This window comes from Pezoporus flaviventris, unplaced genomic scaffold (genome assembly GCF_033815535.1).
Source record: "Pezoporus flaviventris isolate CSIRO_AGI_PZ_B2104156 unplaced genomic scaffold, CSIRO_AGI_Pfla_v1 ptg000001l, whole genome shotgun sequence".
Classification (NCBI taxonomy): domain Eukaryota; kingdom Metazoa; phylum Chordata; class Aves; order Psittaciformes; family Psittacidae; genus Pezoporus; species Pezoporus flaviventris.
This window is the reverse complement of record NW_026892549.1, coordinates 31,222,358-31,240,305: the sequence shown is the minus strand read 5'-3', so window position 1 is coordinate 31,240,305 and position 17,948 is coordinate 31,222,358. Positions and strand designations below refer to the sequence as shown.

The 17,948-nt window shown below is 41.2% G+C and overlaps 1 protein-coding gene across 10 annotated transcripts in view; it reads left to right on the top strand.

Annotated features, from left to right (window-relative positions):
* The window catches only part of ZMIZ1 (zinc finger MIZ-type containing 1), a 344,473-nt gene that overhangs the window by 276,312 nt on the left and 50,213 nt on the right, over positions 1-17,948 (top strand). For all 10 annotated transcript variants that reach the window (XM_061450341.1, XM_061450374.1, XM_061450321.1 and 7 more), the window contains one exon: positions 17,090-17,234. In XM_061450341.1, coding sequence (XP_061306325.1) covers positions 17,090-17,234 — 145 coding nt within the window. The remainder of the gene's footprint in view (positions 1-17,089; positions 17,235-17,948) is intronic.

Genomic DNA, 17,948 nt, shown 5'->3' with positions numbered 1-17,948 from the left:
ATTTCACTAGACAGATGTGGTTTTTTTATGATCCTGATTCTTTCCACCATTAAAAAATGCCAGCTACAGATGCGCTGTTTTATTGATGTTAAGGCATTTGCCATTATTGCTAATATTTGTGATAGATATGTGATCATATCTAAATCAGAATGCCCATTGTGCACTGTACAAACCCATTTGAAGAGACAGGTTCTGCTTCAAAGAGTGGAGCAGACTGACACTTCAGTTCTTTCACCTTGCTACTTAATGCTGGTTTTTTTGTACTTCAGTTATACTTATGGATCTCTATGCCACTTTTGCCTCTCTAGTTACAATAGTAATATTTAGGTAGCCAGTTTTCATCAAACGCAAGTTCCCAAAGAACTAAAGAAAAACCAGTCAAACAACCAAAAAACCCCCAAACAAAACACAAAATTCCAGTGCATCATCAAATTTGCAAAGGCTTCAAAAAATTCCATAGCCCAGCTGGTGGATGGTCCTTTCTAAAAAAAAAAAAAAAAAAACAACAAAAAACCAGGAAAGTTTCCTGTATTTTAAAGGTTTGTTTAGAAATGGGGATTGATTGTAACTTGCTTGCATGTATGTTAGGATTGAGATTGCTTCTAGTTCTATGTGTTTGAAAGTTTATTATTCACTCAGAAGTTTCTGAGCTGATGATGTCTATCCAAACACTGGAAAGGCCTTCTCTGATCCCTGTAAGGTGCAGTTGACAAAAAAAGCACGTTGGAAGTACTTGCTCTGTTGCCTAGGAGAGATGAAAGCATTCCCTTAACTCAAGAGATCATTAGTTTGATCCACTATAGTTTCGCACCTTTACCAAAAGAGGTCTTTACTAAAGACCTTATGACTTCTAGTCATAGAATGTCTGGAACAGTATCAGTTGCAAGAGTTGCAAGACCCTACAATTGTCTTGGTTAATTGCTCTGTTCTCTCTCATTAGTATAATGACTGCTTGGTATCTACTCTTTCTTCCTCACCTTAGTCTGTAGCAGTCCAGGTTGTGGGGTTTGATAGTTGTTTTTTTAATTAGTGTCTATCTGCAGAAACTTGTTAGCCAAGAACCTATCTGATAGAAGGCTATCATTTTTTTCATTGTGATACCTACAGTAATGTTTGCTGTAGGTCATATGACGTTCTTCCAGTCTTCCCTTATGAAGTCTTTATACCTTCTTTTAATGCATCCCTTTTATCTTACAAAGCTGTTCACATTGGCTTACCCATTTTGTGTTCTGCTGTCCTTTTTGATTCTTAGACTTTTTCCAGGATGAAATAAATTTTTGCTTTTCAAGGCTTCGTTAAACATACCTGCACTATTAGTTTACTCCAGTCTGTAATAGGGGGGACTTAGTCTGTGCTCCATGAAAGCTTTGAGATACTACCTTTTATAAATAGTGCATGAACTGGACTATTTCACTTTAAAGCTTTGACTGCTTGATCCTAGTCTTCAGCTTTGAACCTTCTTTTCTCTATTTAACATTCTGGCTCAAGTTGCTGGACTGGTGCTGGAGTTCTCTGCAGTTGTTGCTCCGGCTATCAAACAGGCTGTGGAGTCCAGCGCTTTCACAGCACATGCATGTTGCTTGGAAGTCCACTTAAAAAGGAAGATTTTTAGCCTTTGCCACTTTGTTATTATTTATTCTAAATTCAGTGGCACATTTGCTTGGGCAAGACTTTGCAAAGAGGTTTTAGAACCTTTGTTTTGTTTTCTGCAACATGAATCTGTGCTTTTTTTTTTCAGTTCCCTTTCGAAACTCCTCCTGTCAGATTAGCATGGTCTAGTGGTCTGCATCCAGGCTAGGAAAAGAGCCTCTGGGCTCTAATCCACATCTGATGTTGAGTGCATTGATCCTCTCCTCTTCAGGATACTATGGATGACTGTGAATTTATGTCCTTAATGGCTGGCATTATCCTCCTCCAGAGCAGTTCCTCTCTTCTTTCAAGACCCTGCTCTATAGGTGTGAAAATCCTGTTTCTATGCTGATGTCCAAACCCATTATCCCCTTCCTGATCTTTTTGTCAACAGTTACCTGAAAGGTCCCTCAGGGAGTGGGGATAGTCTTGGCAGTAGAAATAGAACGGACAGAAATTTTCATGTAGACCTACCAGTCAGTAGACTAACAATCTCTTTTGCTGGCAGTAACTAGATGTGATTTCACTGAACCTTTATACAAGAACTAGTCTCTTCAGCATTCTAACCTGGGTATTTTCCCCAAAGGATTAGTTCACTACCTTAGCCTCCCTCTTTGTGAAGCCAGGATGATGTTCTCCTCACAGGATTAGGTGAGGATTAGCTAGTGTTTATCAGCCTCTTGCAGATAAAAGAAGTGCTTTGTTTACATGTGTATCTTTTAGACTGCATGGTCCTGATCACATGACAGTGCTCAACTCTTTATCTGAAAAACATCTGATTTAGGATACCACTACAAAATAATTGTTACAGACAGTTATAATTAAGATGTGCATATTTTTTGGAATTGAATCCTGCTTCCCCAAAACTGAGGCATTTAGCAATTTAGAAATACTCACCCTATTCTGTTGCTTTATTACCTTTAGATTTATGTGTATTAGTATTAATATGTAGGATTTTTGTGATCATGATGGAAATTTCAATAACATTTCTGACCTTATGTCTGTAATAATTCTTTATACCTGTATAAAGGTATAAGGAAACACAGTACCATCCTTCAAGAGTATCTAGGCAGTCAGGCAATTTCTGCTGTTACCTTTCCACGCTAAGTATCCCTGGTTCATGAGTTAAAGTATCTGTTGCCTGAAATTCACAGTGTTTTTCCTGCTTCTTTTATTATTTCTGAAAATAAAGGCTCTGCAGCAGCTGGAATCAGCTAACAGTTTTGTTGAAAATACATCTTGTTCTTCCCTAGTGATATTGGCTCTGTGGGGCTTTCTTAGTAACATGAACAGAGATGACTCAGAAGACAGAGGGAGAACAACTGTGATGTGTAGGAAGTTAAAAAATGGGGGTTTTGCCATTTTTTTTTTGGCCAACACCACAGTCAAGCTGCAGTGCCTGCCTTCCCTCCCTCTTTCCTCCCTTTCTTTTTTTACACACACGCCCCCCCACCCTTCTTGACAGCTTTTGGAACTGGAGCTGGTATCCTGAATTGATCGTAACAATCAACACAAAATCCACGAGAGAACAAACAAGACATTCCGAATAGCCAGTTATATTCTTTCAAAAGGGTTGTACTAATAAAGAGGTAGAAGGATTATGTGTGTGTGTGTAGTATACAAGCAGGAGCAATTCCAGTGAACACCTCTTTCACCAACATCAATGAAATTATCCAAACCATGAAATCTCAAAATGCTGTCATTTCTGGGTTTTATAGCACCAAAGTGCAGGTTGCTAGTGCAAATTGATTTATATTGCAGTCGACAAGATTAGGTGGGGTATTGCATACATACATTATTTGACTTTAGCCAAATTTCGACAATTTGGTTTTGGGGGGTTTTCTTCCATGAGGAAGCTTTATGATGGGCTCTAAGCAGGAAGAAAATGCAGTAGAAACTTGTCAAAGTAAAATGCAGGACCTAAAGTTGGGGGGGGGACGGGGGTGGGAGGGAGGGAGGGAGTCACACCTTGGTGGAGCCCACACGTTTACCTGTTCTCCCTTCTCATTAAACAGTCAGACAGTGCCCTTAGGTCTGGTCCTTGTTCCCTGGGTTTCTGTTGCTCTTGAAGGTTCTCCTTGTCTCTTCCTCCACCCTCATGTTTTCAAAATTACTTCAGTCTATTCCCCTTTAGAGAAAATTTCCTAATACTTGGCTGCAAACTCCTTTCAAGCCCTTCAAGTAACTAGCTCCTTCCAGAAAACATTCCTGTGTTAATTTCCCTGAGAAATTTTTGCCCATGCCATCTTGGTTTTGAACTTTTATTGCATTTCTTTCAAGTTCCTTATGGAAAGAGCCCGTTCTTATGTGTTTGTGAAAGGCCATTTATATAGTCCCTAGGCAGTAAATAGCCAGGCATTGTCTATAGGCAATAAATGCATCTCTATAACCTTTCAGAAGCCTCACCTTTCTCTAACATGTTATCTTTTGCTCTCATTCCTGTTGATTTTGACCCTCTGTTCTAGCCACTTTCCCAGGAAATCCTGTAGTTTACATTGCTAAAATTATCATTTACTTGACTAAAATGAAATTACTTGTTAATGTATAGAGAAGTTATGTTTTGTAGAGTACACTTAAAATGGTGTATTTTAAAAGAAAAGGATCAGATTGTTAGAGGTTGAATAAATATAAGAGATTCAGCCTTCCAGACACTCAAATTGTCTATGGGATTTTCCATCAACTTCAGTAGGAGCAGGAGCTAATCCAAAATGGTTCTGACCAAGAATGGAGAATTTTATTTACCATCTGCTTGGATAGTGTCTTATTGTGTGTTTTACAGTAACATTTGGTGTTCTGATGTCCATTTTGATTCTTCTTATCCAGATGTTCTGGGAACATAAAATAGATGCAGTTGCTATTTAAATAGGATGTTTGCTCAGTGCTGCTATAAACTGCTGCTTTTCTACAGGCTGTGAAATAGAAACACTGTCCCTGTGAAAAGCTCTGCAGAAATAACAGGGCTTGAAGTCTTGGAAAATCCTTTGAGTTCCTCACTGCCCTCCCTCCTCCTTTCTTCTCTCCTCCTCAGTACATGCTCTCTTCAGTTTTAGCTTCAAAAGATGAAAATCTTAGTCCTGATGATGTGTTGTGGGTATTTTAGTCTCAGATAAACAACATTTTTGGTAAGCTTTATTGGTCATGTCAGGTTGTATTCTAGTCATTTTCCCAGAAAATGCCCCGAGGAGTCGCATACAACTCATCTGAAATGGTTTCCTGTTCGTGTTTGTTACTAATGCTGTGAGATCGTTTAAGCATCCAAATTATAGGTTTTACTTTTTTTTAATCATCCTTTTGCACTGCTCCAGCAGATCTGCTGTAGAGAGCTGGTGCTAAAGCCTGGTTTCATGTGTCATTAGGAGTGTATTATTTTCTCTGCCATCCCAGTGCTCCGCCTGAGACATTCACAGGAGGCTGGGAAGGCTCATGCTGCAGTTCAGCGCAGGATCGGGAAACTGCTCCAGCGTGTGGCATCCATGCTGTGCTGTCTGTCTCGCTTTCTCACCCGCCCACTGCTCCCCACGGCTGCCTTGCTCGGGCCCATGTGCCTTTTCAGTGGCTGAGATAAGATGTCAACGAGAGGGGAGGGAGGGTTAGCAGAGCTGCTGGAGCAATTGATTCTTGTCTGCCTCTCGGAGCAGCCTGTCTGCGCAGTAGCACATGATACAGTTTTGCACAATGCCCTGCTAATGCCCTAGTCAGCAGCTTCCGAGGGAAGAATAGTGTTAGAAAAAAATGATGGCAGTCCTCTGCGAGCCACAGAGAGTGCATGGAGCAGAGCTAAATTTGGAAAGCTAAAGCTTATTTCATGCAAGATTATTAGAATTATTTGGGTTTCCAAATGCATGCTCACACACATGTACACAGCACTGGCCAGCTTTTCCACGTGACTCGGCTGGATCCAAATGCAGTTGTTATTTATAGATGGCAAGAGCAGTGATGGCATTATCCTATAGCACTCCAGTCCTGAAACGATAGCACTTGTGTTCAGGGAGGGAGGGGCAGATGCCCTCTGTGAGAATTTAGGCAGGCTGCTCTTCTGTAAATGTCCATAGGATGAGATAAGTCACAAATAACCCTTTCCCTCTTCCAAATTTCTTTTTCATTTTCAGCCAGAGAAAAGAAAGGTATTGAGAAATCAGTGTAGGCTGTGATTTCTACTGGCTTCTTCCCTAGATGCATGTAAAAAGCAATTAACCATGTTAATTTTTTTTTCTACTTCTCCCCTATTCCATAGATAACCTATTTCTACCTATGTAAAACCATAAACATTTCCCTGAAGACAAGGAAACAGCAATTTCTAATCTGTCTAAAGCTAACGTTCGTACTTGGGTTTTTAAATAAAGCAGTCTCTTGTTCAGAACCTCTGTGTGCTTTTAGCTCAGCTAATTGAACTGAGGCACATATGTGTGCACTGGAGCCATGTATTTGGGTACTGCCTGTACGGAGAAACAGCAGCCTGATTTCTGCCTCTGCAGTGCTGTAGCCTTGGTGCTGGGGCCAGACTCAGAGCTGCAGCGAGGAATTTAGCTGGGGGAAAAACACAAAACCAAACCAAATAAATGTCGGAGGAGGAAGAAGAAAAAAAACACAGGTCAGATCTGTGGTCAGGTTCACAGTATGGTCATGCAAAGAGATGCTTCAGCACAGCTGGGAGCGCTTACAAGCCACAGCAGGGCATGGGCACAGACAGCAATATTGCTGCTGAACACTTTGTATCATGAAAACACAGTCAAAAAAAATCTGAAGATCAGGGTAGGGTTATTTAGATGTCTTACTTTACGCCAATTTGAGTTTTCCATGTGGCATTATTGTAACAGAGCATAGATGATTTGCTAGGTTTGCTTTATTGGCAATAAAATAAACACAGTTCACTTTGTATCTTAAAGGTATCAGAATGCTTTAACAAGAGCATCCATGGCTCGCAGAATGCCTCTTTCATATAACTGGGTTTTATTAAAACAGAGCTAGAAGAAAACAACTTTCAGGGTACTAAATTCTTTCTTTTGTTCACATTAGTTGCCCGGTTTCCGGGTGCAGTTTGGGAACAATTATTTGGCATTTAACTTTGGTCTGTTAATTGAATGTTAATTAATTAGGCAGTTCTCAAGAAAAGGTGATTGGTACCGGAGGAGCAGAGCAGGTTGCTAGTAATGGGAAGAAGATGACAGGGTTTGTGTCGTTGGTGGGGAACAGCAGGGAAAAGAGAAATAATGACTTTGTTAGAAAACTGACACATCAACTGGGCAGTGAGATGGGAAACATCAGTCTTGAAAGTGCAGTGCCATGCACACATCTGTCTGCTCTGTATTGTTGGAACAGAAATAAGTTAAACAGTCCTGCAGGCTGAGTTTGCTGATGTCGTTAATTGTCTTCATGTTCAGCACATAGAGGTTATTTTATATGTAGCTGTAATTGTTCTTTCAGAATGAAAAACGATGCAAAGGTAGGGGTCACAGTGCTTTCAGCTTGGTTCTGTTCAAGTACAAAGTTTGTATAGCATGAAAAATTGTCCTGCAACCCCCAACTTCGAAAGTGAACATTTTTTTCCTTCAGCACTTCAGGAGAAGTTGGCAATGCCTGTATCACACAAATTGTACAAAAATAAAAATTCCTGAGGACACCTGGTAAAACATTCTTTTCCCATAAAAAGGTAAAATAATGTGAAATTAAAGCAAAGAGAAAGACTGCAGAACCAAAAGTTCCTAAAATAGCTTTTGGTGTTCCTCAGAAGTTCTGGCTGTGCAATGTTAACTTTGGAAACACGTTTCTGCTATAAATTTTGGTTGTGTGGTTTTTGTAATTTTTTTTTTTCTCTTCTTGAAAGCCTCTCCAGATGTTTTACAGTTGTTTGAAAATGTTCCATGGCAGGCACAGAAACTGTGGGCACAAAGCAGTAAGCCCTTGATGTGGTGGTTGTGGTTTTACCTTGCAAAGAGAGGAAGGTGCATGATCCTCTCTGTTCTGGGACTCTGTTCTGTCACCAAAGGTGTGACTCTCTGTTCTGTCACCAAAGGTGTGACCTTCAGCACATCACCTGCTCTCGCTTTCTTTCATCTGTAAAATGCAGCCAGCAAGCCATGTAGCTGGATGGCCACTTCAGCAGTCTCTGCAGGAGCTCCCCACTCTGTAACTGAGATGTTCAGTATTTTTTACGTTTCTATTTAGAATAATTACAAAGACAAGCCAGATTTAAATATTTTTCTGATGCAAGCTGATTGATTGAAATTTCTGTGTTCACAACCATAGAGTCATTTAATTGTAAAAGACTTCAATGGTATCTATGCCATACCCCTTGCCTGGAGAATGCCTAGTACTGTTCTCTCTGGACGTTTATCTGACTGTGCCTCGACATCTCCATTCATGGAAAATTCATCAACTTGCCCCTTAGGGAATTTAGTAGCATTATGATGCTTCTGATACCTAACCTGTGTCTTTTCTGTCTCTTTGTACATTATATTTTTGCAGTTCTGCTGAGGATGAGGGTGGTGCTTTGTTACTCGATAAATATTGCTGTCAATCTTTGCTCTTCGAAAAGAAACCAAACCAACACCACCAAGCCATGCCACCACTCCATGCAGTCTTTCAGTGCAGATTATATTGATGGGGTTTCTCATAATGATTTTGGTAACTTTTCTTCCCCTTCTGGACTGTACATTGTGGTGGGGTAGGGAGAAAGGAGAACTGTGCATCTTTCAGACTTGTACCCAAGGAGGACAGTTGAGTTTGCTGCAGCAGTGTGGCACAGCTCAGCCTCTGCACAGCTAGTGCCTTCAGCTCCACTTCTGAGAATTCCTGCCTTTGAAGGTGATTCTCACCCTGTTGCTAGGAAGCTGCATTGTACTTGTCCCTCTTGGATATAGTTTCGGACCACTTCTCCAGCTTTTCAAGATGATTTCAACACCAGTTCTGCAGTGAACTGATGCTTTGTTCCAGCTTGTGCTATCTGTAAATTGACCCAGAACATGTTCTAGCACTTTATCCATTTGTGTCATGGATGTCCATAAATGAAGCATTCAGTAGTTTCAGACCCAGAACAAACTCCTGCAAAAACCCAGCCAATAATGCTTGTTTCTATTACTGACCATTGGTTTAATAGTTCAGTAAGCTTAAATTTTCAGACATTTTGTGTTGCATTCAGCTAGACCTTACTTCCCTTTTTTATTTGTAAGAAGGTCATGTAAAGCATCACTGAAGCCTCACTAAAATCAAACAAATCTATGCTCAGTCTCTTGTCTGTTAGTGTACAGAAGGTACAGAAGTAATGGCATGATTTGTTCTTGACAAATCCATTTTGGTTGAGGTTTTTTGTGGGTTTGGTTTTGTTTTGTTTTTTGGTTTTGTTTTGTTTGTTTTTTTTTTTACTTTCCTTTTGGTCCTTTTGGATACTTCGGGTTACTTTTCACCAGTAGGAAACTGGGCCTTCAATTCTGAAGTTATTCCTTTAGTCTTTTGGGAAATAGCCTCTAGGTTTTCCCTTTTCCAGACTTCCATCGTCATACTGATTGTGCATGGATTCCCTGTATTCAGTCTCTGGTTACACTCCTCTAGTATATTTTCCTAGCTCTATCGGGTGTTGGTGGTAGCGTTAGCTCAAGAGTTGTTTACAGTAGTAATTGGAGGGCTCAGGATGGATTAAGTGAAACTGATCCTCTCACCTAGAGGTCACCACTTTGAATCTAGCTAAAGACGGGTTAAAGTGAGTCGCTTCCGTTTTTCAGATGCCTGCATTATGTGTGAAGTCTGTTGATGACTGGAACTGGCATTATGAAATAAACACATACAGCAGTAATGAAAGACACTGTTGTCTGAATTCTAAGCAGTGAAACCAACAATTGGATGAGTAAGAAAGCAAGCAATCTAATGCTATTGGAGTGCATTTCCTTTGGAAAGCTGTATGCAAGATTGCCTAGCTGGTGGCCTTTAACCAGCTTTCTCTTTTCTTTGTAATGGGGCATGTTTTCAGATGTAGCAATGTGGTTACAACTAAGCCTAAATGAGGTGCTTACATACTTTATCTGGATCCAAGCAGAGTGTTTTGTGCTTGCCAAATTGAGCCATTGTTGCTATGTTTTGTAATGTATTACTTCAAAGTTAATGTAGTGAATCTGGTAAGATGCTCTGCCAAGTTTTGGCAAGTGTAGAAGGAAATTGGAGAATCCCGGTTCTACTGAAGTCACGGGATAAGGATAGCAGTATTCAAATATGTGTCTCCAGCATGTAATATTCTAATTGGAAGCCAATATATGTGTTTTGAGAGGTATTTGTGAAGACCTGAAGATAAGCCAAGACAAGCTGGACCCATATTCAAGACCAGACTTCTACTTCATGTCACTCTTATGCAGCACCCTTGAAAGCACATGCTAGATAACTTTCAGGTTTGCAGTAAGGATTTTATTGAATAAAACCTCTGTTATGTAATTTTATATTACATTTCATTTAATTAGGCATTCCCCACGTTATCTATTTTGCTACAAACCTGTGTAGTGTTTGTTTTTTAATGATAATATATAACTGCGTGATAGATCCTACCAGAGCAAAGGTGGGTATTTCTGCAGGACACAGCTCTAGCTATAGTAATGAAGGAGGCATTGGTAATAAAGGGCATTATTTGGATATTAGTGGTGGAAACACGTACCATACTGTTTCACAATGTTGAACTGTGGTGTTGACTTCGTATTCCTTCTGCAATTAGTGGGCAGTTCATGTCTCCCAAAGCAGGGGTTGAGCCAGCCACTGCCTTTGCTCTGCTAGGGAATTCAGTTCTGTGAGGTTTGCTGTGCCGTCACTGGGACTAGCACCTTCTAAACCTGTGTGTATTTGGCAGTGGTACTCCTCACTTGTGTTGGTACTTCTAATTCCAGATAAAATCAGTTTGTTTAATCCAACTTCCTTGGACTCTTTAAGCTCATATCACTGATTTTGCATGATGGAGAGCAACAAGCACAATCCTCAGGTGCTCCAGAAAAGCAGCCAGCTGGGGTGTAAGCCTCCTGGTATGAGTTGGGAACAAACACCTGGGAGCAAGCACAGGCTCTGTGCCATGGGGCCCTGCATGTGCAGTGGGCACCTGCTGGCAGCCAGAGAGATAGACCTGGAAGGAGGGGTGGGCTCCTTGGGAACTGCTGTGAGTCCGTGTCAAACAGCCAGACTGCTGAGAAATGACTACTTCTGCTTTGTAATTGGCATTATATACACTCCTTTTGTGCTCTCCGCATTGAGGCAGATACACAGCAGAAGCTTGTGTAATGACAGGGGTAGAGCTTGTCTGTAGCAGGGTTAGGACACGTAGCGGTACACTGAAAGAACTGAAGAGGAGGGGCAAACACGCATCCTCTGAATTTCTCCTAATGGATAGGTGCATCCTATTTCCATTGTGGCCTTGCTTTCCTACCCTGACTGACTGTCTGACAGGTTAGCCAGCCATTGCCAGGCTCTCCTGGAGTGTGTGAGAAGTAGAGCTGCAGGAAAATCAATCCTTGAAATAGTTTGGGATGAACAATTTCTCCTCTCTCTCCATTCCCCAGCTCCTTAAAAACAAAATGGCTTTTAAAACACAAGGAAAACATCTGATTTACTGCTTTCCAAACTGTGGACAAAGATTCCATCCTTTTAATGCAATTGAAATGACTTTTCTAAGACTACAGCACACTGATTATCAGGTAGTTAACATTTTTTATATATTTTTCCAAACAGTATGTAGTCTCCATTTTCCTGTGTAAAAAGACTATCATTCTTAAATAGTCAAGATAATAGTAATTTCCACTTCTCTCCTTCTCTGCTGCTTCCCTTCCTACCCCACCAAATTATTTCACTGGATAATTTATAAAAACTGAATTTAGATTGCAGTCTATACAGAGGAGGATAGAAAGCCCTCGGTAGTTCCGTATTCCACTTAACTGTAATTCTGCCAGTAAAAAAATACAGATTTGTTTCTAAAAGCAACGTAAAATTAATGGTTATGACCTGCAAAAAAGATGTTGCATTTTCTTGCTTATGCTGTAAATATCTTTTCAGCCAAATGCGTTTCCTTTCGAGACAGAAAACCAAACTAGCGAGACGGTGCTGAACAGATAGCTTTCCAAATCAAACTCCTCCTATTTTCCTAATATTTTCATTGCAGTGAGTGAGAAATACGGGTCTGCTAGTATGCCTATTGAACTATCTACTGCAGCTTAACTGCAGCAAGGAAGCGGTAATCCTATTGTGCTCCTCCAGCAGTCTCCCGGGAAGCAGAAGGCATTGAAATTACTGAGTTGTTGTCCTATCCCCTCCTCACCTGTCTTTGTGGCTGTAAATATAGTGTCTGCCTGTAAATAACAGTTTGCTGCACCTTTAAGCATGTTTCCTAACAAGAGGCAGCGATTTACTGAGGTGATAAGCTGTAACTAATACTAGGGTATCATAATAGGTAAATAGATTAGCCCTGTGCTTCTCTGTATTTTGCTTTCTAGGGAGCCGACTGGCTCATTCACTCTGAGATGCTTACTACGGCACTTTGCACAGCTCTGAGTTAAATCAGTCAGTTACGGGATTGCAGCTATCTGAGCTGGTGTGGATGCAGCTAATGAAATGCATTAGTGAATCTATGGGGTAGCATTGATCGCTTAGCCTGTTTTCCTTCCCCTTTCTGTTCCCTGACCCAAAAGGGATTGTAACAGGCTGTACCAATATTCAGTGCCATGGCTATAAACTATCCTTTGAGCTGCGTCATCAGCACCCAGTACGTAATTGTTGCAAGTACGCCAGCATCATTTGTCACCAAGAAGAAGTAAGAAGTGGAGCGGGTAGCCTGGATGTGATCCATGGCTTCCCCCAGCTCTAACTCCAACTCCTTGGTTTTCCTCACCGAAGTGCCTGGTGCTACTGGTGAGTGATAGGCACACATGGCTCTGAGGGATGGGAAGGTGCCACGGAGCGGGCAGCAGAAGCCTTTGTTTCCATACTGCCTGACAGGTTTTCAGCACAGAAGGGCCCTCACATGAAAAGAACAGTACCCAGGGATGTGGCCAGTCCTAGTAATTGTGTCGCAAATCTTGTGATATTTGGCATGTTCTTAAAGACCTGGCTCCTAGAGGCAGGGGATTAAATAACAATTGCTTCCTTTCTCTTTCAAACAAGGCTTAGCTCTGCGGTTGCAGAAAAATGCTTGAAATGTGACTCAGGCTGAGGGGAGAAAAAAGAAATCTTTGCCTTACAGCCCTCTTCCCTCTCCTTGTCCTCAGGATCCCAGTGTTGGATTCATTGCGATGTCTCATGATTTTTTTCAATGAAAGTGTTTAAAACTCCAGGAGGCATTCAGAAGGACATAAAGTGTGGCCAGCTCCGGGTGTGTGGGAGTATTTATGAGTATTTTCAGGAGAGGTCGGTCACATTCTGTGCCGAGACACACTCCTGCAACGTCTGCTCCTCTTCAGGGAAAGGAGAAACAAAAATGGGACTGGTTAGCACCAAGCTGAGTATGTCTGAATGTGTTTTTTTCTCTTACTTCCTTAGGCAAACCCCTTGAGCGACTCATAATTGAAATTTCTCTTATTTTTAAATCTTTCTGGTTTTGTCTATTTCGCAAATGTGAAAGCCGAGGCTGCTCATTTCTGCATTGGTTTCTTAACACAGTCGTCATTAGCAAATCAGTATCGATTTATTTCTATGAAAATACATCAATGCTCAAAGTAAAATGCAGTCCCATTAAGAATGATACAGGTTTTGCAAATGGAGAAAAGTAGGTCAAATATTGCACCAATCATCCCAGAGTGTGTCCCTTTAAGCCAAATAAATGTTTGAATACACTTAAACTGTCATCACGTCATTTGATTGCCATTATTATGCATCTTTTGGCATGAGCTGGTAGAGCCCTCCATGAGTGAACAAGGGTTGAAAATGTCAATTTTAGTTTATTAACCAGGTTGTATTTTACACCTGGGCTGCGTATGGAGGCGCATGTGGGGGTGCACATTTAGGGATTTTGCCTTTCCCTCCCCCATTGCAACAGTTAACTTCAGTTTAAGCAGGAAAGCCGCATCATTACATGCAAGGGACATTGTAGCAGTGCAACACAGGAATACGATTTAAATCTGATCATTAAACTGCCGCAGCAAGAGGCTGTGAGAGACGGTGTGGATGGTCCATCTGCAAAATCTGTGCTCCTGTTGTACAAGGAGGAGGGGCAAAGGGGGAAGAAAAAGCAGCTGCTTGGCTGTGCTATGAGAGGGAGAGACTGACTGTTGGCACCATCTGTAGCTGTCCTTTGTGCTTGCTGCTTTATCTGTTCATTATAATATGATACTGAAATTCTCGTGCTTTGAGTGTAAATGAGTTGAGATACGCCTAATACTGTCAGCATAAAAAGCAGTAACTAAGTACACTAAAGATGAATAGCGTAATCTGTAAATTCATTTTGAATTTGTTTCATCATGCTTGAATAGCCCAGGAAGTGATGTTCTCCAAAAGCCAGCTGTACCAGATGTGTGTGGGGTATATATTCATCTTACCAAGCCGAGATCAGAGCGGTGGAGGTAGCTGGGGCAGGGGGGAATGGAGACTGCCCCTGCATTTTTAGTAGAGGAGAGCAGACTCCTTTAGATGGTTCTTGCTCTTACTGAACAGGATAGAGGGGGACTGCTTACTCCTAAGGTGGCTACAAACAACTCTTGTTTTCATTCCGTGCACAAACACTGATGCAGGAAAGAGAGCAATTATTATACATGGTGTATGAGTTGAAATGTCCCGAGGGAGGAAAGGTTAAACCTCTCAGTAATGAGTGCTGTGATAGGGATGAGTAAATTTGCTACGTTTAATACCTGCAGTCTCTTAGTTTCTAAAAACATGACTCCTCTCTAGATAAATTGGAGAGTGAAACTGTCCAGCTTATCTTGAGGACCTCTTTGTTCTTTAATGGTTTACATTTCACCTTTATACATGTGTGTATTGGATATTGGTAATAATAATAACTCATTAAGATCTTTCCTTATCTTCACCTCACCAAAGCAGTACTATCTCATTACTTACTCCTTTTCCAGGAGTTACTCCACTTTTTTTCCAAGCAGGTTTGTCTTTTGTTTGCTGGTTCTTGCCCTCAGATCCATTGGGGTTTTGCTTTTTATCTTGTTTGTCAAGTGCACATAGGTGTGCAGAAGGAGCAGCTCCCTCCTCCCATCAAAGCCTCATTTAAGATGGACGATTTCCATTTGATGCTGTAGTAATTACATTCTGCTGTGGAAGTGCTCAGCATCCACTATTACTCTGCAACGGCTGCATTTAGCGTTCAGCAGAACACTTTGTTCCTGTTTCTCAGAGCTCAAGTGGTGTGCAGGAAGAAGCCCTGCAAGGCAGGGATTTGTGTCTCCAGGTGGCTGGAAAAGGGGAGGGCGCCTTTGTCACTGGCACATTAGTGGTGATATGCCAGGGATAAAAGGTGAGTATAATTTGATCAAATGCTTGTTGACAGATTCCTTGGCTAATAGAGAAGCAGCCTAGGCTGACACTCGTTGCTGGAACATTTCACATTGCTCGGGGGAATGCTCTCTGTAGCTACATGTGAGGCTGACAATTTCCGAGTGACCATATTTAGTTACATAAAGAAGCAGTGTCCCCTTTTTGTCACAGCAGAGCTCTAAAATGCCTCCCTAAACACCGCTCTTGACCTTCTGCTTGATAAATGCAATGAAATTACTACCTCTCCTTTGTCCAAATGTGCGATTTATTCACAGGAATGGCTCGGTCTTTCAGTACTTTTCCTGTGTGGCCATTAAACTTGAATAATTCCAATTGTTTCTGGTACTGAAAAATCATATTTGTGGGTGCTCTTGGCAAAACTGGTCTTCCTCTCCCCCCTCACCCCCCGCACGATTTTACAGTTAGTCTCTTTGAATTTGTTCCAATTTGTTAAGGGTACCGTACGGACAATAGCTACTGAAAAAAGAAGGTGGTATACCCTGAAATGGTAGTTTGCTACTGCTTATGATTCTGTTATTTGGTTAAAAAAAAAAAAAGCAAACAAAAACAAACAAAAAATACCAAAAACACACTAGAAAAATAAGAAATTAAAATGAAAGCCACAATTTTAGTGAATTCTGCATTTGTCTCTTTTAAACCAGGAAGCCTAAAATTACATGTGTAGCTCTTCTACTCTGAACCATTGTGGCAGCTTGGGTTTTGAGCAGTGTTCTGGTTCTCACCTACTTGTGCAATCTGTTGATCTGTGTTCCGTTCATAACACCTCAGGAAAGCACTTAGTTAAAAATTAAATATGAAGGATTTTATTGTTCTGAGGACTTTGTAAAGCATACTTTAAAGAAGGAAAACCCCCAAGCGCTGCCCCTTGAGAATGTTTTTTCAACTGCAGAATTTTGCAATTAGTCTGCACTTTGTTCTGGTGAAACTCTTCACTGCATTGTGCCTTGGTGATTTTTTGCCAGAGGCACTGCTGATGTTGGAATTAAACATGCAGTTTTGAGGCTCAGTTGGGTGTTACTGGAGGCTCCAGTGGGGTGTCTTGGCTGGACACACTCATGGGAGCCAGATTTCATCTGCAGTCACTTTCTGGGGCTGTGCTTACTGAAAAGTAGGTGGTTTCTGTAACAGGGGCTGGTCTTTTCTGAGTGTGGTTGCATAAAGGAGCGGCCACGTCTTCAGAGATAATGACCCCTTTCATCCCTTCAGCTGGAGCTGGAAGCTTTTTGTCCCTGTAGGAAACCTCTGCATCTTCATAGTTCATAAGCATGATTTTCCTCTAAGCACAGAATTGCCCTCATTGACTAGAAGATTAGGCACATAATGGAAATACACATTTAGGGGTTGTGCTGGGTCAAATATAGATTTAAGTGCTAACTTTGTATCCATACAGGTTGTGTATGGATACATATATGTGGCTGTATTCTCATGGCTGTATCCATGCAAGTTATGTACGGATACATATGTGTGGCTGTATTCTCATGTTTATGTGTTCAAGACTGGTGGCTGATAGCAGGTTTGGAAATGGATTCTTGCACATGGGTTTCTCTTCATGTCTCTCCAATTAATCTTTTGCACATAAATAGCTGAACAGAAAAGAGATATTGTTGTTCTTTGCTCCCCACTGTGAATGATGTCTTCTGTATATTTTTGTTACATTTCTATGAGCGTGAAACAAATTCTTCCATGTCTGTTTTAACTCACAACAGCTATCCTGTGTCTTTGTGCTTCATCCATTCTTCATCTCTGTGCTGCTCTGCTCAGACAAGTTCTCCCTCCTGGGCTGTGCAGAATGTTTGTAACTTGTGTAAAAACATTATAATGATAGTGTAGGGCAATTACAGACTCAATTTGATAGGATAATAATATGAGTGGTCGATCGTGGACAAGCTCTTCACTCCTGGGGTTTGTCTGTTGGGATTGAGACTCCTGTTACAGTAGCATGCATCTGTACTTGGCTGTGCCGGTTCTTGGGTTGTGCGCTTACTGTTATTTTGTTCTGTTTGCACAGCACTGCTTTCATCGTGGTGTGAAGAGCTGGGACGGCTCTTGCTGCTTCGCCACCAGAAAAGCCGGCAGAACGATCCTCCAGGGAAGCTACCCATGCAACCCCCCATGAACTCTATGAGCTCCATGAAACCCACCCTCTCTCATAGGTGAGTCTCAGCCCAGTCTGTAGGAGTGGCAGTGTGTGCAGATGTGCCGCATGACAGATGTGAAATGCTTGTTACCATTGATGCTTTGTGCACTGAAAGGCACTACAGACAACAGGGGATCTGTAATTAGAGCAAGTACAAAATAAACTTGGGTTTTGACTTTGCTGTTCCCTGATGCATAGTGAAGTGACGATTCCATCTTCAAATCTGTGCTCCGATCAAGTGGGCTTGCTTTCAAACCTCATGTTGTGCCCTAGAGATAAAATTCTACATGTCTCTCCCAAACCATTTTCCTACCGTTTACTTAGATACAACTGCCTTTTCTTGAGGTTGAAAACATTTTACTGATGTTCTATTTTCCAAGAACCATTGGAAATGTATGCAAACCAATTGTATAGTGAGCATAGCCATATATGGGAGAATGTCCTATGCTACCTTTTATCAGGTGAGGATCACAAAGTACTTCTGTTCATTTAGAGAAAATGTGAGCGTTAAAGGACACTAGAAGAAGCTGAAGATGTGAAGCCTTTACCAAATTACATGGAGGAGCAGTATTTGTATTTCCTGTCTGCAGAGCCTAGATGAAGGCAAAAACTGAAAAAGAAGTGTAGACAGCACTAAACATTCATTTCATGCTTTATGTTTCTGGGAGGGTTTTTCTCAAAGTTTTCTTTCACTTAGCATTACATTAAAGAAATCACAAATAGTATAAAT